The sequence below is a fragment of the Macaca nemestrina genome, chromosome 5 (assembly GCF_043159975.1).
Source record: "Macaca nemestrina isolate mMacNem1 chromosome 5, mMacNem.hap1, whole genome shotgun sequence".
In the NCBI taxonomy this organism is placed as follows: domain Eukaryota; kingdom Metazoa; phylum Chordata; class Mammalia; order Primates; family Cercopithecidae; genus Macaca; species Macaca nemestrina.
The window spans coordinates 21829767-21852021 of record NC_092129.1 but is presented as its reverse complement, the minus strand read 5'-3'; the positions used below and the strand labels follow the sequence as shown (position 1 = coordinate 21852021).

The window sequence follows — 22255 nt, the reverse complement described above, 5'->3', positions numbered from 1 at the left end:
GTAAATAGACATCTTTAATGTTCATCTCTTCTTCCTTATCACCTTCAGCTTTGCCCACGCACAGACCCTTTCCCCTGCCCCAACACTAAAGTGACCAAATCGCAACCAGAGAGGCTGAGAAAAAAATTCGAGGTAATGGAGACTTCATGTACATTTCGTCCCCTTGTGGTGATTCCTAGTTCTTCTCCATGGAGACAGTTGGGGTCTTTCCTTGCTTTTTACATCCAGAGGATACAGGGACAGAATTCGTGGGAGAGAAGGCAGAGAAGTGTTTCTTCTTTCATCGTAAAATGTTCCTTGTAAAAAACATGATATATATGCATACATATATATATATATATATAATATATCCAGTGCAATTGCAATTGTTCTGCCAAATACGGAGAAGTGCCACCTTGGGTGATGTATTTCTGGAGTTTTAAACAGTTGTCTAACAACAGCTGCATTTTAGTAAGACTCGGGCAGGTGGTTCCAGATAAGCCACTTGCCACTCACATTCAGGCTGAGGCTTCCATGTTCACAGTCCAAAGGAAAAAAATGTATCTTTGCGTCTGGAGTCGGCATTGTAGGGAAGGGATGGGCAGGAAGGGATCTGGAGGCTGAGAGGTGAGGAAGAAGGAATTGACTTCTCTTTACTTCTCTACCACAGTCTTAAATGCAAGTACACATACAATTTAAAATCTGACAGTAGTAGTGCTACAATCACACTACCTAACCAAATAATTCACATCAGCATAAAAAATATTCACACCAAAAAGTTTCATTTTCTTTCCCCCTTTCCAAGAAAGCTTATGATATCATATCACCTGACTCAGCAATCTCACCACAGATATTTCCAGTGATTCGGCCAAAAGTCATCAAACAGAACTCGGAGTCTTTGGATTTGCTCTTTCAGCAGCAGGACTTATTTTTAGATGAATTTCTGTCATTGTGGTTTTTGGTTTTCCCAATACACTGAGAAGTCTGAAGTCTCTGCCTTCCCCCATGTCCTCATCCACGGAGTGAGAGGCACAGATGCTGAGCCTCCAAGGCTGGTCAGAAGGGAAGGGGAAGGGGAAACCCTGGGTCAGCAGATCAGCTCAGGAGGGATGCACCACAGAGGGAATAACGACGAGCTGCAAACCAAGATCAGAAGCTGTTACAAACCCACTCCATTTCAGCTCTGAGTGCCATCAATTGCACTATGCAGAGACCTACAGGGAAGAAGGTGGGTGGTCTAAAACCAGTACACATCCTTGCTTTTGTCCTGAGGCTGCAAACCTGAAAATAGAGAGAAGATAGAGAGAGGAGGTGGAGAGGGAGGGAAGGAGAGGGAGAGAGAGAGAGAGCGAGAGAGAGAGAGAGAGAGAGAGAGAGAGAGAGAGAGAGAGAGAGAAGAGAGAGAGAGGAAGAAGAAGGAGGAGGAGGAAGAGGGAGGAAGAAGAAGAAGAAGAAGAAGAAGAAGAAGAAGAAGAAGAAGAAGAAGAAGAAGAAGAAGAAGAAGAAGAAGAAGAGGAAGAAGAAGAAGAGGAGGAGGAGGAGGAGGAGGAAGAGAAAGGGAGGGAGAAAGAAGGAATGGGGGAGGGAAGGCACAAGATATTTAAGGAAAGAAAGACAAAACACCACTGTTTTACTGTGAAAGTCACAGACTTCACCTAAAGTTGGGGGCGGGGCGGGGGTGGGTGACTGAAAGTAAAAGCAAAGCAAACAGAAAACTCAAATCACTTGAGGAAAGGGGCAGTGGGCAGACTATAAACCCAGCGATCTCACTTATTATATAACTATTTCTTTCATTTGCCCTAAAAATAAGACAAGACAGCAAAAAAGCAAACCCTTATTAGACTGTACGTTTCAAATACTTTAAGCCAAAGATTTAGGATTGTCATTTAAAAATATTCTTTAAGATTTACATTTTTAAGAGATCTATTTTATTTGGCAATTAACTTGGTATCAGTATCGCATTTTTCTTTCCTTACAACTGTCACTACGTGACAAGATCCCCCAAGACACAGAAGATTTTAAATTGTACTCTCAGCAGCTATTCTAGATCAGCGCTGTCCAATAGAAATGCAACGGGAGCCATAAGCATAATTCTAAATATTCTAGTAGCCACAATTGGGAAAAAAGTAAAAAGAAAGAGATGAAAATTAATTTTTATAATCGATATGCAATGTGTCGAAAATATTTCAACATGTAATCAATATAAAAGTATTAACGAGATGAAGCTTACATTCTCTTTCTGCACGAAGATTTGGAAATCCAGTGTGTATCATACACTGACAGCACATCTTAATTCGGCCTCACCACGTGCCAAGTGCTCAGTAGCCCCACGTGGCTAGCGGCTACAGTATTGAACAGCGCAGAGCTAGAACTTTTCCACTAAATTTTATTATTATTATTATTATTATTATTATTATTATTATTATTATTATTTTAAAAGTCCTCTGTAACATTTACCAGCCAGGTTAGGGTAGGGTCCTACTACACGCATGGCACACGGCCATCTATCAGTGGAAACACGACCGTGGCATGTAGATCCTTGAGTCACAGAATTAAAGGTGTCCAAGGAGGATTAAGGGGGTCTAGGTACAGCCCAGGGTCGGGTACGGGGCCGAGGGGCTCCGCGGAGACCAAACTTCTTCCTCTGCTTACCTGAGTCCACGCTGAGGCCCAGACCCTGGGCCACGTCTCCCGAGGAGCTCGAGAAGGGCCCCCCGGGCCCGGCCCACGCGGCGCCCGCCGGCTCGCCCTTGCCGGAGAGCTCGCAGGGAGGACTACCGGGCGCGGGCGCTGGGGCGGGTGCGAGGCGGGTCGGGCGCCCAGAGGCGGCTGGCATCAGTAGCGGCCCATAGCGCGGGTCGAAGTGCGGCGCGTAGACTTCGTGCACCGCGGCGGGGCGCGGGTAGGGGGCGGCCTGGGCGCCGAGGGCGCCGCCCAGGGCGTAGGGGTGATGCGGGTGCGCGTGGTGCGGGTGCGCGTGGTGCCAGGGCTCGGTGGCGCCCTGGTGCAGGTGGCCATGCAGCGCGGCGGGCGAGTAGGGGTCGGCGGCGGCGAAGGGCAGCTCCGAGTGCGCGGTGGCCAGAGGGCTACCCAGCGGCGCGGGCACCGGCGCCTGGTACGCGCTGTTCCAGAAGGAGGCAGGGAAGCTGCGCTGGCTCATCGGGAAGGAGCAGTCTGTAGGCCGGGGAGGCGGATTGGAGGAAAGGAAGAGAGGTGCGTGTCACTGCTGCTGGAATCAGGGCCGACCGGCACGCTCCGCCCGAGAGCCGAAGGCGCCAGGCGGGCACAGGGCTAGCTAGCCATGGTCGGGGGCGGATGGGCCGCCCCCGCCTCTGCAGCGGCATTTTTCTAAGGGGGCTGCAGCCTGTGAAAGCGAGATGGGGGAACTGCAAAATGGGGGCTTCTGGGAACCCTCTGAGGAGGAGGCCTGCTTTCTCCCATTTCGCAGCCTGGTCCTCAGTGCGGAAACCAAGCGGCGGGGAGAGTAGTAACAGAGGAGAGACTCCTTCCCGGACTCAAGTCCTTGAAGCTCAAGGAGCTTCCCGAGGCTCAGCGCAGACACGGTCTCCCTTTCCCAGCCTTAACGTCTCCTCAAGCTAAAGAGACCTCTTCCCACTCTTGGTCGGCCGCCTAGTGATCTCACTACCCCCTCTCGCGTTTCAACCGTCTTGCTCCGGAAAATGTGCCCCCCCCGACAACGTCTCTGACAGACTGAAAGTCCATCGACATATTTTGAAGTCCTGCTATTATTAGTTTTCTTTCTAGAAACCTTCTTTCAAATATTTTTCTCCAAGAACTCAAGCAAAAGAGTAAACTAGTCACCTTAAAGGGCAGCTCTATTATTTGCACAGAAGGACACGAATAGACAGGTCTTTTATCCTAAGTTTTCATTAACTTTCTGCATCAAAGCAAGGACGCCAGGGATAATAATAATCATTATTACTATTGTCAGTTTCACTGTTGGTTCCTAGCCCGTGATAGCATTTTAAGAGAACAGCATTTAGATCAAATTTGTTGCCATTAGTAAGAAGGGAGAGAAAGACAGATATGTAATTCATGGAGCCTTTATGGTACACCTCCTCTGTAGAAGGCATCTGCACTATATACTAGAGAATTTAAATGATTTGAAAATGCATTCTAAGTGGTGAAGAATCTTCCTGTTAAACCTATTTAGACAGAGAATAAAAAGAATGTTCTGTATTTAAAATGAATGTTTTTTGGATCTTGTCTAAGGGCAAGGCTTATGCAAACTGCCAGTCTCCTAAGGAAAAAAAAGAGGGTGAAGGTTGTCATTTCCCTCCCAAAGACAAATGAAAATGTTTTGGTTTTTACAACAAAGTCCTCCTTTCTCCCCTTGGTACACATCAAATACCGCTTAGTGAGCCAAGTTTACTTAATGGTTCCCCCACTTTGTCTGGTTGGTAATAAAGGGAAGTTGAGATTTCAGAATAGAAGGGAGATTTAGTTGAGTTGTCCAACAAATAATTGTCCTAGGGTAGAAAAAGCAGTGTTTTGTGGGGGAAGGTAGAAAAATAAAAAGGGGATGTGTTTTGGGAAAACTCTTAGAAGTGTTTTGGCTGTATCTAAATTTTTGTTTCTTTGTTATTTTACTTGCTATTGAGACGCTTCCGCTTCAAGAGTTCTCAAGTAATTGGAGCCTGGTGAAAGGCAAAGGTAGGTTTTTGGAGACATTCTCAAGCAGGTTTTGTCTGTATGGAGCTCTAGAACTGTTTCCTCTGGGAAAATGTTTGCAAATTGGGAAAGTGTTCTTGGCGACGAAGCTCCTTTGCTCACTGGTTTGGGAGGGTGCTGGAAACCTCACATTTTTGACAGCATATTTACATCCATTTTCTTGTTGGTCTTACAGCCTTCTCTGGGGATCGTTAGGAGGGTGTTATTCTAATTTAAGAAAGCAGTAAATAAAGTGACCTCAAAGAGGTTAAAAGACTTGTCCAAGGTTATATTGCTAGGAAGTGGTGGAACCAACACACAAACCTAGGTCTTCCAATTCCAAGCATAGTGTTTTTTTCAAGGAGTTTTTTTCTTATACCCATGCCCTTTACCCCTGCGTTTTCCTTACCCTTTCCAAATGCTCCTCTGCACACCTTCGCTGACACCTAATATTCTTTCAGCTGCATATCTTTAGGCTCCTGTAGGTGAACCCCAGGCTGAAAGGACCCTCTATGGGTCGTTCCCAGCAGGGCCCCATACTCACCTCGCCAGGGCCCAGAGCTCCTTGGTGTTTTGCTGCTGGTACAGCTGGGAGAGTAGCTGCTGGGTTGACTCAGGGCCCTGCTGAAATGTTCATCTACCACGGAGCTGATGTCCCCCTGGAAATAAGTGAAGAGGACGCAGCGGGAGTTGATGTACTCTGCCTCTGGTGGGCGCTCTTTCTCTGGGCTGCCTTCTTCCTCTTTTATACTGGCTGGGGTTTGGCTGGAAAATGAGGAGCTGCCGCTGCCACTGCTGCTGGGGCTGGCATTGCACTCCTGGGCTTCCTGCATTTTGGAGTAATAGGCTAGTTTCTGTTCAGAGAGAGAATGAACAGAGATGTCAGTTTCAAAAGCGATGGCAAATTCAGTTCAGACTAACTCCCTCAACCTAATCCCTAAGGTATTCATGGGGAAACTGGCATATGGGCCTAAGCCTTGTGCTGTTCGCATAAAACTAGCAATAGTGGGGCAACTTAGTTAGCAGGCCTCCCAACCTGCACCCAAGCAAGGGCGAGCTTCCTTAAAGGAAGATTGCTGTCCTTGGTCCCTCTGACTCCTGGAAAATTTCTCCTAAAATGTCTGGGTGAAGGTCTCAGGAGACGCCTAAGCAGATAGGTTTGGAGCTGAGTTTGACCACATAGCTGGGCTCAGGGCAGATATATTTTTAAAATCAGACTCCAAGGGTAAAGGGCACCCAAGTCCAGTTAGAACCTGACTGTTCCGTGCCTGAGAATCCAGGGCAGGAGCACAGGATACAGGATAAACATCCTCCTGAGGAAATAGGAGCGGGGGCAACCCCCTACCCCGACAAAATCCACTCCCTGCAACTGCGGATGTGTGAAGGAAGGCAACCAGAAATATAAAGGAAGAAATTTTACATTTAGTAATGAATTGTGTGGGATAAAAATCTGGGGTAACATGACTGGGGAAATACGGGTCATTTTAATAAATGCAAGTTGATATTTGTTTGATTACCCCTACATCAGTTTTTAAACAGATCTTCTCTTTAATAAGGAAAGACCAGTGGATTATGAGTATTTCCACCCCATCATCTCCATACACATTGAGGAAATGATAAAAAGGAGCAGACAGAAGAAAGTTAAGATCCTGGCTGTGAGGTGGTGTAAATCGTCAGGTCTGATAGTGATTTTAAAAAGCAAGCGCAGCTTCTGTGAACATTTTCTTAGAAACGAGCAACGGACTGAAAGAAGTGTTAAAACATTCTGCAGGCAGAGATGGCCTTGAAGAGGCGGCCCGAATCATACAAAAATGAACAGAGATCTTCATGCAATAGATTGCTTCAGGGTCTGGGAGGAGAAAGGGCCAGTCAGAAAACCAATCCACCTCTCTCCTCTTGGCTTGCCATAGTCCCACCCTGGGAAGAAGTACATTTCAGAAGCTGGAGCCAAAACGTTTGAGTTATTTGGGGCCAAAACGATGTAAGATTTAGCAATATCACCACTTCCTAAATGCCATCTTCCCCTACAATGAGTAACTCTGGTGATTCCTAAAATTAACACGGAGGCAAAACAAACTGCAAGTTGTGAAGTTTAAAAGAGGAGAAGAGGAGGTAAAAAAAAAAAAAAAAAAAAAAAAAAAAAAAAAAAAAGCCCTACCCGGTCCATCATTAATTCATCAGGAAATTTCCGAATAGACATTCTAAATTTGCAGACAAAATTAGCAAAAGCATCCACTGGGGCATTGGGGTGTATTTCAATTTCCCCAAAGTAGGTTTCCAACCCTGAGGGGACCCCCTACTGCCTCCCAGGTGTATGATTTCATTCTTTTCCTACACTACTGTCCTCAGTTTCTGCTACCTCAGCTGAGGAAATGGAAGGAAAATGGTTCAAACAGACGCTGCCTGAAGAAAAGAGAAATTGGCAGAATTAAATGGAACTTGAAGAGTTTGCAGAAGCCGGGTTGAGTGGTCTTCTTAAAGTGTTAGTTGGGAGCAGGACTTCCCCATTCAGCTACTCAGGCTGGAGAAAGGCAAAGTATTGTCTATCAAGCTCGCCTCTGCTGGGTTAATCGCACTCCGGAAAATACTCCCAGAGCTTCGCAAAGGAAAAATTATAAAACTGCGTGGTGCTCTTTGAAACGAATTCGCTGGATCTGGAATTAATTGCCCTGGTCGCCAGAGAATTGAAACGGAAGAAATTATTCCTGAGACGAACTTGCAAGGATGAGAACACTGGCCCTTGCATCTCAGAAAGAGGCTGACCTTTGTTTTTGGTTTTGTTGTTACTTTCACCATTGGGACCAAAGTTTGGTTTTCCTTGCGTCGGCTTTGCCTGCATTTCCTGGTACCTGCACCTGGCTTGGAAGAATCTGGAGTCCGACAGACCCTAAGAAGAAAATCCAGCCCGTGCCATCTTCCTCTGATTATTCCAGGGAAGACCTAGGCTCACATTAGCAGGGCTTAGCTGCTTCCCGAGAGCAAACAGGCGAGCTAAAGGGGTTAGCTAATTGCACTACCAACTGGGGGCGGCTCCGGCAATCCCCGCATCCCGGCCGCGCCCGCCCTGGTCGGACGCCCGAGACGCGCGGAGGCGCAGCGGACCTTCCCGTATAGGCCGTGCCGCCGCAAGCCAGGGGCGCGCCACTCCTCCCCAAAATCCCCGGAGGAGACACGTACCTGGTGGTAGGGGGTGTAGGCGGCTGCGAAGTAGGGCTGCGGAGGACCATAGACTTGGTACATAACATCCAGACAGCTCATGACTCTCCGCAGCGGAGAAGGTTAAGTGTTTTTTCATTAACTCTCCTTCCCCGGAGCTCAGGGGTGCTGCATGGGCGGTGCTTGGACCTGAGCTCCGGAGTCATCAGGCGGAGCGAGGTCAGCGCGCTCCGCGGCTCGAAATCCCGCTGGCTCACTCCCCTCCCACTACTGCGATTTTACTACAGACCGCGCTCCAGGGCAGAAGCGCCTGAGCTCCCGCTAGTGGGCATTTAAAGCCCACGCCCGGCGGGCGTGCTGACGCCACTCGGGGGCTGCGGAGCGGGAGGGGGTGGTGGGGGGCGGGGACCAGGGGGCCAATGGGGAGCCAGGGACGCCTGTTGGAGGGGCAGCCGGTGTGTTTCCCGGGGCCCCCCTCCGACAAGCATGAGGCCAAGGGTGCAGGAGACTATGCGGTTCTCAGTGGATCCGAGGCTTCGCACCGCGAGTAGGAATCTCCCAGGACAAAATAGGAGACAGAGAGAAAGAGAGAGAGAGAAGGCGGCGGGGACAGAGGGATCCGGGCTCATACATGCAGAGAAAGAAAGTTGGAGAAAGGTCTCTTAGGATAGCCTTTGTCTCATACTGTAGAGTTGAGTGGGCGCTTCCAGAGTGCCCAGGTAGGGCAAGTTCTCTGCTTTCGGTTCCTGATGATTTGTGGGGAGGACGGTGCTGTCCCTTGGAATCCCCTAGGGAGTCGGGTGGTTGCAGACAGGATGTGGGAGTCCGGATACTTCTCCAGGGCATGGAGCAGCTCCCTCTGCGGGGAAATGGCAGTGACTGAAACCTGTAACCGCTGTCCTCTAATCCACTTCCTTTCGCTCCCTCTAACCTGGTCCTCCCGCCGCCTGTCCCACAGCCCAATTCTGCTCTCTTGGGCCATGCCCTTCAGTCCCTCTAAAGTTCGATCCTGCTCCTTTCTCTTTGATGTTCTTCACCCGAACCCGTTAGCTTCGCATAGATCTCGCCCCGCCTCCGGCTGCTCCAGGTGTGATCTGCTTTCGAGGAGTCCAGGAGGCTTTACCCGGCCCCGGACGCCTGGCTTTCCATGCTGGGGACTCCTTGGCCGGCGTCCCTTAAAGTTTTGGCAACTTTGGGGACAAGGACTCGTTGGCGCTAAGCAGCAGCACGCTAGGACCCGCACAGAGAGAGGTCTTTTGCTGCCTATTCAGCCGGTAATACCAGCTGCGATGGTATGTTTCATTTTGGAGAGCTGGAAATATGGACACTCCAACTATAAAACCTTCACCCCTTTGCCTCTCAGGCCCTCCCGGAGAGCTCTGCTGGCTTCGCCCTCCTTCCTGCGACTCTCCCCATCCTCCTCAAGCCTACCCCCCACCAAGCCCTCTGGAAAGGGGGGTGTAACAGTGGAGTCTTCAGTTCTATAAGTTTAGGAATGCATTGAGACAAGGCTATCTCCATGGCTGGGTCAGGTGGTGGAAGGGGCATTACGGGAATAGTGGCGGGCCAGACTCAGGGGACCAAGGGAACAGGTTGGGAGCATTAAGGGTCTAGACTCAAGAAAAAGGCAGCATAGATTTCAAACCTTAGTTATTCCCCACCTTAAATACAACAGAAAGTCTTTACAGATTGTCAAGCTATAAGACTGTGAATAAATGAACCCTTGAAGATCTATTTGTGTTTTAAAAGTAAGTATTTTAAGCCAAATTGTTTTAGGGTTGCAGTTTTGGTTTTGCCCAGTTCATAGATGGGAAATGACTCTGTGTCTCCAACTGCTTGTAACTGGTGAGCCATCTTGAGAGATTCGACAATTTCATTAATTAACTACAATATAATCTATGTAAAGTTATGTAATCAATGAAAAGTTAAAGACACTCTTGTAGTGTAGACATTTCCATGCAAACCTCTTTTTAGGGGCCAAGCTGCCTCTTGGATGAACTCCGCCGGCTTCTTTAGCTTCTGATTATCCAGGCGCAAGGGTGAAGCAGAACATCCATCCCACCTCCACCCCAATGCGCCCTCCCTAGGAGTTTCTGAAGATAGGTACAACCGCCTATGAGCATTTTCTTTGGGGCAAGAGGGGAAACCCTTATCCGAAGAGCCACGGTGCTCTCTTCTGTGTGCGGGAGATGGGGACTTCAGGTCCCAGTCTCGCTGGCCACTGCTGCGCACCCTTTCTGCTGGGTCGGCTCCACCCAGGCCCGCAGGAGTACAGGTGCCAACGCAACCATCCCGCCAGGGACGCCGCGCGGCGGGTGGGTGAGGCCCTGGGGGTTCCCTTACCCCACTTTCGCGCAAGTCCCGCAGTACCTCCTTGGACCTAGAGGTTCCGCTTTGGGCATCTCTGGGCGTCCGTCGCTGAAGCCCGCTCCTTTTCGAGCAGCCTGGGCTTGGCAGTATTGTGCGGGGGGAATGGGGGTTGGTGGGCGGAAAGCGGCCGGAGGCAAGCTCCACTAGCATGTCCAGCCAATGCATGGAAACCTTGCTCTTGTCCTCGCTCATCTTCCAGTAGCTACCTCCTATTCCCTGTACCCGGTCACTTTGACATTTTCAAATTTTACTATGGCTATAGTACTGGAAGACTTTCACCTTTTTTTTTTTTTTTTCCCCAGTTTCCAGAGAAAATCACAACAACCTCTCCAAGTCCAACAAGGTCCAGCAGAAAGTTATTTTCGAAAAGGATTACAGGAAGAAAGATTTTGCATATTTTAGACGAACAAATTGAAGAGAATGTTATTCTAGTTGCCTATGGCTGCTTTATATTCACATTGCTCAATCTCCTCTTATTTGAAACAATTTTAAAAATCTCGCTGAAACTACGCGAGGGTATGGACTGCACAGGAGTTGGAAGGAACACAAGGAATTGGGTCGGTGAGCATCAATCTAGAATTTAGGAAGGAAACCATTTTATTCCCCCTAAATCCACAGTGAAGGAAGAAAAACAAACATCCCAGAGTTTTAAAACACGTTCCAAAGATTGGAGAATGTTTTGTCTTTTCTCTATGTCTGAAAAGTTGTCATTTACAGGAGGGTGGTACTTCTCAATCGCCTGAGATTGCCTCTTGTTTCTACGCTGAAGCAGAAAGTAAAACACAGCTAAATTTGATCCCCTTTACTCTCCCGGCCATTCAAACCACCAGCACATTAACAAGGTTGAAGAAGTTAGATTTTGATTCAGAGCCTTGGGAATGGGCTACAGGTTGAGAAAATTCTCTTTCCTTCCCACTGGAGTCCTCTTCCTCAAGAAGAGACTGAAAAAAAAACAGTGAGATGTCCCTGAATTTGGGCCCCAAGCCCCCAGTGAGATAAACTGTTCCCAATTGCGTGGAATTGGCTTTCAACTCCTTAATTGGGCAGAGGGAGTATCAAAACTTCTCTTTGAAATGAATTTCACTTTATGATCGATTAATGGCAATTTACTGAACTGCTAGGAAGGAGCTGCATGAAAGTAAATTCCACCAAAATTTCTTTTTAATATCCTAGTTTTATTCTGCAATTCTAACAGTATCTATACTGTGAAAATAAAGACACCTTTAGTCTTGAAGTTAATAAGTGAAATTAAATCACTTTAGCACTAGTAAATGTTTCAAGATAGAATCTCAATGAAATAATTGTTTTCTCTTCAGAAAGGTTTACCTGTCACTTTCGTAAACTAGCTGATCTCATTATCTCTGAATCTATCTGTCATTTGTGTCATCTTATTCTGAAAACTGCAAAGACACTGCTTAGCAAGGATATATGAATAGAGCTGATTTGGAGAACTGACTTGCAGCCAGCCAGGGCCTTCCTTGCCAGTGGTTTATTTAAATCATGAGTTGGCATTTCATGCTACCTTATTCTGCCAACCAAAGGGGATAAACACAATGGTAACCTCAGAGATTTCCCCCCACAAACTCATTTTTTCATGTTTTACTGACAGGAGTTGTGTTTGGATTTGGGAGAGTAGCTGAGAAGATTTTGTGGATTCAAGCTGTTAATAATATTAGTTAAAAACATTTCTGTAAAAGGTGGGGTTTTCAGGCATGATCTGTTACTTAGGAATAATACTCTAGTAATGGACTGCATGGTGATTTAATTTTAAAGAAAAAAAGGAGGAAATAGAGAAATCTACATATCCTGAAGCCTCACTAAAAAGCTAAGTGGGGAGGAATTACAATTTGACTTAGTGACAAAAAATAAGTAGAAGATGGTTCAGTTATTTTCATACAACTTTAAGTAGGTCTTAACAGTGCTTCCAGGTAAAAATCTTCCATAGTCAGTTCAAATGAATAGATAAAGCTACTTTTATTGACATATAGATGATTATTAAAAGAATGTTGAACTTTTCCTTCTTTACATATTTAAAACCCTATTTTTATGTTATGTACATGTCAACTTTAGCTTTGGTGAAATAATTACAATCTTTTGAATTTAGTTTATCTTGTGTTCATGTTAACATTTGTGCCCATTTCTAAGACTGGGGAATATGACTAAAACCATATTCATCTTTTAGAAATGAGTTCTTTTTAATAAGTCTTTATGAAATGGTTATATAAAGATAAGATTGTACAAATTCAATTCATATGACCTAATCCTTTAATAATGGTAACATACAAATAGCAAAAAAGGGACACTTAAAATAGATGTGTGTCAAATATTTTGCCTTGTCATTTTTTACAAGAGAGAAAAAATTAGAAGGAAATTTACATTATATAAGATATACTTGGACATTCATAACTAAGTCTGAGAGCACATATCAATTATTTCTTAATAGGAAGAAATTGCCTTTCATCTCTGCTTTGCCTGGAAAAGTAACTCTAATTGCTTATAATTTCTGATGCTATCATTTGCTTTTCTTTAAAGATACACAGTTTGGAGAAAACCGCATAACTAACATATTGTGAAACTGCTTTTGTAAAATATAGGGATATAGAGGAATTTATGGATTCAGAAAGTTGAAGTAGACTAAAGGATTTAAACTGTTGACTTAGATATTTGACAGTGTTGGTGTTGATCCATTCTCAAACTTCTGTTTATAAACTTGATTTCAGCAGGATGCTGAAGGGATTAAAAGGAGACCACAGCAATAACAGACCGAAGGTGAAGACATCCACCTGAGTGTGGTGACCTGTCACTTGTATCAAAAGCTCTTAAAACAGCTTTTGAAAAATTCTCATAGGAAGTTTTTCTTTGCATGCATGGAATAATTTTTAGCATGGACTGCTACACTGTCATTGTTTATTTTATTTATTTGGCACTTAAAACATAATAAAAAGAAGGGCTGAATGGAGGCAACCATACACATTAGAAAGGCTGAGGCAGGAGAATTGCTTGAACCCGGGAGGCAGAGGATGCAGTGAGCCGAGATCGCTCCACTGCACTCCAACCTGGGTGACAGAGCAAGATTCCATCTCAAATAAATAAATAAATAAATAAATAAATATATAAATTTAAAAAAAAAAGAAACAAAGGTCCTTTTTACATTGGAAAGCAGACCTCAAAGCTATGGAGAGTTACCTCGGCGCAAAGGAAGGGCAAATAGTAGTTGTCAATTAAGGTACTTTTAGTTTTTGTTCTTAACTTCATACTATAAATGCTTCACATCATATTTGAAGATGAAAGTTCAGTTGTGGACTATGAAATTAAACCTCCCCAGGTGGTGTTATTGTTTCATCTTTCTTTAGGAGAAGGATGAGACAACCAATTTTTAAAGTAATTAAACTCACAGTATTATCCAACAAATTTAAAATATTGCAATGTAAATTTTAAAAAATTATATGTCATTTTATATGGCTCATGCAGTGTACTGTCACAGTGAATCAGAGTGGAAATTTGGCAGTTGTCCAGATAATTCGAAAAACAAAACAGCTAAATATGACCATATAATAAATAATACTGAACAACTCAGGTCTCAGAGTAGGCTTTCACTAAGAAAAGTTCTTCCCATTTAGTAAATTATTGCCTATCCTCCTAAGCATAGCTAATTCTTTCTTCAAACATACATGAGCTCAGAATATAGCCATGACCTTAGTCGTGTTTATTGGTATTTGGAAATATTTTAAGAAGACAGTGATTCTCAAGTGCTTCAAAACGACTACATATTTTTACCCCTGAGCTGTCTTTTTCTCTGTGGATATTCAGTGGCAAAATAAATTAACACTGTAATCTGTATCAATTTATGCAACTTTGCCCCTGTGTTTATAAGGGAGTGGCTATTACCAGGCAATTAATGCCTTTTATTATTTTTGGTAATGAATGTGGTAAAACATCTTTTCAGTAATACAACATAATAGCTCAATTATGAAACAACTATTGTCTTTAGAAAAACAGGCTGTATCTGTGCATTTAAAGTGAAGTGCTATGGGGGTGGGAGATTGAGAAATGTTGGTCAAAGGACACAAAAATCCACTGACAGGAGCTATAAGTTCAAGAAATCTATTGTAGGTCATGGTGACTATAGCTCATAAATTGTACTGAAAAATTGCTAAGGGAGTGGATGTTAAGTGTTTTCACCCTCTAAAAGAAATCATAAGCATGTGAGGGGATTGATATATATGTTAATTAGCTAGACTTCATTATTCCACTAGTATACACACATAAATATATACAATTTTTATTTGGTAATTAAAATATAATAAAACGAAGTGCTAAATTGAGGCAACCGTACCAACAAATTCAAAAGAAACAACTACGCTTTTTTACCTTGGGTAGCAGACCTCAAAGCTATGGAGAATTACCTCAGCAGAAAGGAAGTCCCAATAGTAGGTGTTAAAAAGAAGACATGTCAAAGCACATGTTGTCAAATAGTTATGTAGGCGAGTAACTGGAGAACTGGAGAGAACCCCCAGGTTTTAAAAGAGGAATGGAAAGAGGGAAACCTGGTGCTGATTGCCACCTTTGAAGCACACAAAGTGGCAGACCTGATCCCTGGATGCCCAGAGCTCTAAAGGTCACATATTTTGGGAACACAGCCTACTGGTCTCATTTCATGGGACATTGCCCTACCTTCTCTGGGAAAGCCCTACGGCTTCAACCAGATGAAATTATCTTAGCTACTTTCTTAAGAATGTAGGAGCCTGAAAAGTACCGTGGAAAGTATGATGAACTGGATATCAGTACCCTCGGTTCGAACCCATGGTGAGAAGCGGAGTCACCCTTTTAGCCCTCAGTTTATTCATCTGTGCAATAAGGAAACAGCACTAGATGATCTCTACCGATGTTTATGGCACCAGACTCTGAAACTGGAAATTTGAAAGTGGAATATAATGTTTGCAAACATTTCTGACATGAGCTATATTTTCAACCTGAGATCTTTCTTGAAGAATAGCATATTATAATCTTTACTGGAAAACCAGTAATTCTGTGGGGCATATTATTAAAGGCCTGGCAGTAATAGCCAGAGATTCTTTAGAATTCCAGGGAAGTGTAACTCAAAAAGGAGCCATGTTTTCCAAGCTTCAGAGAATGAAGTTGAGATCTCTCATATCCATTTTCAGAAGCCAAAGTATCCATGTGTTTTATGTGGGCTTGAGTCAACATGGTATGTATATCTAGTGGCTGCTCCTTGAGAAATAAAAGTTCAACCTTTCTAACTTTCATGAGACTAAGAACAAAAGATACCCATTCTTATATTTAGTAAAGTTGGGGCTTCAAAACTAGAACTTTTTCATGTTCATCTATTATATAGTTCATGTATATTTCAATGTGCAGTAATAAATAGCCTATTTAATAGAGGAAATTACTAGCATTATTAATTACAGCATCCTTTTTGGTGATTAGGATCCCCAAACCCTCCTGCCTAGGATAGGTGAATGCTTAAATAATAGATTTCTGGAAGAAAATGAGCAATAATACATATTTTGTTAGGGTTCTTAGCTTAGTCAAAAATGTTGTTACTTTGTTTATTCTAAAGAATATTTGAAAATCACTTTTTGCAGAGCTCACAGTAAATTTACCATTAGACTCACCCATTTTGTTTCAAACCTGTGGAAATAAATAAAATGTAGAAACAGACAACTAGAAAACATGACTAGACCCCCCAAACTAGGTAAGCATTTTGAGGCAAAAAATTTAAAAGCCCATTTTAGGCTGCTATAACAGAGTAACACAGACTGAGTAATTTATAATGAACAGAAATTTATTTTGCTCATGGTTCTGGAGGCTGGGAAGTCCAAGGTTGAGGGGACACATCTGGTGAGGGCCTTCCTGTTGTGTCATGACATAGCAAGAGGCATCACATGGTGAGAAAACATGTGAGAGCTGAACTCCTCCTTCGTAAGGACATTACTCCCTTGATAATGGCATTAATCTATTCACAGGGGTTCTGCACTCATGAATAGATTAATGTCATTAGTCTGTTATGGAAGAAATGTCCTTATGAAGGATGAGCTCAGCTCTCACATGTTTTCTCACCATATGATGCCTCCCACCATGTCATGTAGGAGGCATGACATGGTGTGAGGCATACAGAGCCCTCATGACCTAAACACCTTTCAGAGTTCCCATCTCTCAGCACTGTTGCTTTGGGGATTAAGTTTCCAACACACATGAACACATTCAAACCACAATAAAAAGACACAAAGTGATAAGCAGAGCTGGTACCATGGGCTTGCTGGGCTCTGGGCTGGAAGATGGCCATAAGGCTTTGGACTCTTACAGGGGAATACGGCTAAAAGTCCTGAGCTGGGCTCACTTAGAGAAAGGCTTGTCTGCGGCTCTCATGCCTACACAGGAAAGTGAAAATGATTACTGTTGACTTGCTGCCCTGATTATAACTTTATTAAAGCTTTTGCCCTGACCAACCAGGAGGAAAAAGCTATAGACTCATGACCAAGAACTGGGCTAGATGGTCCTCTGACTTTGTACTGGGATTTGCATTATCTCTGCTATCACAGCAGAGCAGGAGCTCTGAAACACACAAGAACAGGCAGTGGACTGAGACGTGTGCATGTGGTGATGGGAGGGACAGGTGCAAATGGAAAAGTGTTAGCAGGGAAGATAAGGGAGTAATTGCTTATATACTAAAATACATTGTTATTATTTAGTCAGAATTCACCATGGAAGTAAGGATACTTCCCAAAACAAATATATGTCAAATCAGGGTTCTGTCAACAAGAAAGAAGGGAGAATGATATTGGGTAGACAACTAGAAGTATCTTATACAAAATAATGAGGCATTTAAAAAATCATAGTATTTCATTCAAAATACAACATATACATATTGTTCCACGGAGAAATTTTATCAAATCCTTTTTTTAACAGAGTGTTTGAGAGACTAGATGACCTTACTAACAAAACTGGACAAAGATATGATAAGAAAATGAGGTTATTGACCAGATCATTTGGAAACACTGATGAAAAAAATCTTCAATATATTTCAGTCTATATTAGTCCATTTCCATACTGCTATAAGAAACTACTGAGACTGGGTAATTTACAAAGAAAAAAGGTTTAATTGACTCACAAGTCTACATGACTGGAGAAGCCTCAGGTAACTTACAATCATGGCAGAAGGTGAAGAGGAAGCCAGGCACGTCTTAACATGGCGGCAGGAGTTGGGGGCGGAACTGCCACACACTTTTAAACCATCAGCTCTCATAAGAATTCACTCACTATCATGAGAACAACAAAGGGGAAACTAACTGCCCCCATATTCCAGTCAGCTCCTGCCAGGTGCGTCCACACTTGGGGATTACAATTTGAGATGAGATTTGGGTGGGGACACAGAGCCAAACCATATCACAGTATAATTTAGAAAAAAGATACAGGTAGGAGGGATTTGTCCTAGAATTGAAGTTAAGGTCTGTCAATTAAAACATACCACCTTAGCAGATAAAGGGAGAAAAAAATACATGATGATCTCAATGGATGTAGAAAAAGCATTCAATAAAATTTCACCCTCATTCATTGTGAAAATCAAGATAACCAATGGACACATGTACATATGTAACAAACCTACATGTTCTGAACTTGCACCTGGAACCTAAAGTAAAATAATTGAAAAAAAAAAAAAAAGAAAATCCAAATAGATGGAATCTTCCTTAATTTGATTAAGTGTAGTCATCAAAAATCTGCATAAACATACACAATGGATAAATTTTAGAAGCTTTCCCACTGAAGACTAAAACAAGATAAAGATGTCTACTATAGTTACTCCTCACAAACATTATTTTGTTGGTCCTAGCCAATCTAACAAGACTAAAGGGTAGAAAAAGTCATGAACATTTGAAAGGAAGAGGCCAAATATACTTATTTGTTAGCCGTATGATTATATACTTAGAAACCTTAAAAGAATTTGTAGACATTGAAATAAAACTACTAACAGAGATCAGCAAGATTGCTAGACTCAAGAGATCAACTTAAAACAATTAGTAACCTTAATATACTAAGTAATAATAACTTAGAAAATGTAATAGGAAAAGATCCCAATCAAATACTACAATGTATGCAGAGATAAAATATGTTCAAGATTATGAAATAGAATTATGAAATATTATATAAGGCCACATAAATGACCTGAATAAGTATAAACAGATATCACATTATGGATGGAAACAGTTAACATTATAAAAATAGCGATTTTTCCATCAACAATTTAAAAATCCAATCTCATTTCAATCAACATCCAACAAGAGGTTTTTCGTCAGATTTGACAAGGTGATTCTAAAATTTCTTTAGTAGAACAAAGACTTAAGAATAATTAAGACAATTAAGAAGCATGAAGTATCTTCTTTGTGCTTCTTAATTGTCTTAGAGATTGAGATATTTATAAAGTCAAAGAGATTGAGACATTTATAAAGTCATAGTAATTTATACAAAATGACATTCATATTATAGACCAATGAAATAAGAATATATAACCTAGAAACAGATCTATATAAATGTAGAAACAATAAATGGCAGAGGTAATATTAAAAGATGCAGAAATAGGATAGGCTGTCAAATACATGGTGCTAGGATGATTCCTTTTCCATATTTAAAAATAAAATTTGATGTTTAACTTACAACATGTGCAAAAAGTATACTCATCAGACTTATTTTAATGCAAATTAAACCTTGAAGAAACCTTGAAGAAAATAAAGGATATATCTTTATCAACATGCTGTAGGAACATACTTTTTGTTTTTTTTTCTTTTCTGAGATGGAGTCTTGCTCTGTCGCCCAGGGTGGAGTGCAGTGTCGCGATCTTGGCTCACTGCAAGCCTGCCTCCCAGGTTCAAGCAATTACCCTGCCTCAGCCTCTCGAGTAGCTGGGATTACAGATGCCTGCCACCACACCAGGCCAACTTTTTTTGTATTTTTAGCAGAGATGGGGATTTCACTATGTTGGCCAGGCTTGTCTCAAACTCCTGACCTCATGATCCGCCCGCGTCAGCCTCCCAAAGTAAGGAACATACTTTTAAAAATACATCAGAGAAAGGGTGAGCCATATTGGGAAAAATTAGTAAATTTGACTTTGTTAAAATTAAAACTTCAGTTTAATAAAATACACAACAAAAATGGAAATACAAGTTGTGTTGTGAGAAGATATTTGTGAAGCATATGGCCAATAAATAATTAGAATCCAGACTTTATAAGAATTCCTATAGATAAATCAAAAAGTCTACTAGAAAAAATAGTAAAGAATATGAACCATTAATTCGCAGAAGAAAAACTAGATAATTATTAAATATAAAAATCTTACTAATAGTGGTAACCAGAGTAATGAAAGTGAAACCAATAAGATAACTTTTACAACCACTGGATTGGAAAAAAATGACATGAATTTGAACAATACCAAAATTTGGCAAAGATATGGAGCAAAGGAAAATTTCAAACACTTGATAGAAATGTAAATTGTTACAGTCAAATTTGAAAGAACTTTGAAAATGTGTAGTATTACTACAAAGATTCACATATTCTTCAAGCCAGCAATTTCATTTCTAGGTAGTATATACTCTGGAGAATTTCACACACATGTGCATAGGAAAATAAGTACAAGAAATTCCTTTGAAGCATTATTTGTAATAGCAAAACCCAAACATATTCCATGTTCTCACTGTCCTGTGAAAGCATAAAAAAAATTGAAATTCATGGAGATAGAGAGTAGAATGATGGTTACCAGAGGCTGAGAAGGGTGGTGGAGGTGGAGGATAAAGAGGAGATGCCTAAGAGGTACAAAAATACAGTTGTGTAGAAGGAATAAGGTCTAGTGTTTGGTAACACAATAGGGTGACTATGGTTAAGAATAACTTACTGCGTATTTCCACATAATTAAGAGAGTGGAACTGGAATGCTCCTAACACAAAGAAATGATAAATATTTGAGGTGGTGGATATCTCAATTACCCTCATTTGATGATTACATATTTATGCTTGTATCAAAACATCACATGTACCCCACGTATTACTCTGCTCTTGTATTGCTAGAAAAAAATACCTGAGACTGGGTAATTTATAAGGAAAAGAAGTTTAATTGATTCACGGTTCTGCAGGCTTCATAGAAAGCATGGCGCTGACCCCTACTCAGCTTCTAGGGAGGCTTCAGGAATGTTACAATCATGGCGGAAGGTGAAGGGGCAGCAGGAACATCTTAGGGCCAAAGCAAAAGTAAGAGAGAGAGATGGGGAGGTGCCACACACTTTTAAATGGCTAGATCTCTTGAGAACTCACTCAGTATCGTGAGGACAGAACTCACTATCTAGAGGACAGGGTCTTGTTATGTTGCCCAGGCTGGTCTCAAAGCCCTGGGCTAAAGGAATCTCTCCTTCTCAGCCTCCTTAGCAGCTGGGATTACAGGTTTGAGTCACTGTGCCTAGCTGAATTTTTAAATGAACATCACCTTACATATTTTTCCTAGTTTTATCATTTGTGATAAATATTCTTAAATAATAGATTGTGTAGTTTTGTCTTTTATTAATTACATGTAAATTGATTCATACTGCATGTGGTGTTCTGTGACCTGCTTCTTACACTCAAATTTGGGTTTTTGACATTTATCCATGTTGATATATAAATTGTACTCTATTCGCTACTGTTTAATAGTCTATTGCAAAAATTTATTGTATACTAATACTAGTTCGTTTTCATGTTGCTGATAAAGACATATCTGAGACTGGGCAATTTACAAAAGAAACAGGTTTAATGGAGAACTCAGAGTTCCATGTGGCTTGGGAAACCTCACAATCATGGTGGAAGGCAAGGAGGAGCAAGTCACATCTTACGTGGATGGCCCCAGGCAAAGAGAAAACTTACGTTGGGAAACTCTCGTTTTTTAAAACCATTAGATCTCACGATACTTATTCACTGTCACGAGAACAGCATGGGAAAGACCCACCCCCTTGATTCAATCATTTCCACCGGGCCTCCCACAACATGTGGGAATTATGGGAGCTACAAGATGAGATTTTGGTGGGGACACAGAGCCAAATCATATCAATAACATTATAGTTTATTCATTCTACAGTTAAGGTTTTTCGATCTATTTAATTTTTTGATATTAAAAAATGCAGCTTTGAATATGTCTCCTGGTACATATTTGTACAAGAAGTTCTCTAAATTATATACCTGATAGTGAAATTGCTAGTCATAGGGTTTATGCAGGTTTAACTTTACTAAGTAATACCACCATGTTTTTCTGATTGTACTCATTTATATTTCTACTAATAAAGGATGAGAAAATTCCTATTTCTAAGTATTTTTTTCCAGTACACTGCCTTGTCAATTCTTAAATTGGCCAATATGTGTTACATATATTGAAATCTTATTTTCATTTTCATTTCCCTGATTCCTGATGACAATAAGCCATTAATGTTTCTATTCTGTGAAATGTCTGTTATCTATTTTGCTCATTTTTTTTTCTAATTGGTTGCTTATCTTTTTCTTATAGATTTATAGGAGTTTTACATATATATTGGATACTAATCTTTTGTTATATGTGCTGTAAATATCTTCTCTTATGACTCTCCACTCTTTCATGGTTTCTTTTGATGAACAGAAGCTCTTAATTTTAATGTTGAAAAATTATCATTTATTCCTTTGTTGTTTTGTTGTCATGTTTTGCTTATTAAATTCTTCGCCTTCCTGAAATCAAAACAAAATATTGTTATATGTTGTCTTTTAAACATTTTACATTTTCCCTTTCACATTTATTTCTCTAACTTACCAGAAATTAATTTATAGTGGTTTTTATTAGAGTGTGAGGTAGAGATTCATATTTTTCTATATAATCTATCATCCCAGCATTAATTGACTAGTTTACTCTTTTCCCAGCGATTTACTGTCTGAGAAAACCAAGTTTTTATATATGCATGGGTTTGTTTCCTGACTCTATCTTCTATTGATTACATTGATTAATTCTTCCTTTACCAATGCCATACTGTCTTAATTAGTGTAGTTTCCATACATTTTTGATTTGGTTGCTAATGTCTTTT

The 22255-nt window shown here is 41.7% G+C and overlaps 1 protein-coding gene across 3 annotated transcripts; it reads right to left on the bottom strand.

The window, feature by feature from the left end:
- Positions 1–8119, bottom strand: LOC105465483 (vestigial like family member 2). 3 transcript variants are annotated; one of them, XM_011713933.3, is made up of 5 exons: positions 7828–8119; positions 5195–5504; positions 2632–3153; positions 1198–1260; positions 1058–1115 (listed from the first exon to the last, which is right to left on the bottom strand). In XM_011713933.3, the coding sequence occupies exons 1-4, from the start codon at positions 7906–7908 to the stop codon at positions 1217–1219; spliced, it is 957 nt and encodes a 318-aa protein (XP_011712235.2). In that variant the 5' UTR covers positions 7909–8119; the 3' UTR covers positions 1058–1115; positions 1198–1216. The 3 variants fall into 3 exon arrangements, with proteins under 3 accessions (XP_011712234.2, XP_011712236.2, XP_011712235.2); XM_011713932.2 differs by having other exon boundaries at positions 1–1260; XM_011713934.2 differs by lacking the exon at positions 1198–1260 and having other exon boundaries at positions 1–1115.
- Between the last annotated feature and the right edge of the window lie 14136 nt (positions 8120–22255).

What these genes read in the sequence shown, in the direction of transcription:
- LOC105465483 (XM_011713932.2), bottom strand. Translation starts at nt 7,908, where the DNA reads ATGAGCTGTCTGGATGTTATGTACCAAGTCTATGGTCCTCCGCAGCCC. An exon ending in CCTACACCCCCTACCACCAG is followed by an intron (nt 5,505 to 7,827) that starts GTACGTGTCTCC and finishes CTCTCTGAACAG; the next exon opens with AAACTAGCCTATTACTCCAA. An exon ending in GGGCCTCAGCGTGGACTCAG is followed by an intron (nt 1,261 to 2,631) that starts GTAAGCAGAGGA and finishes CTCTATTTTCAG; the next exon opens with GTTTGCAGCCTCAGGACAAA.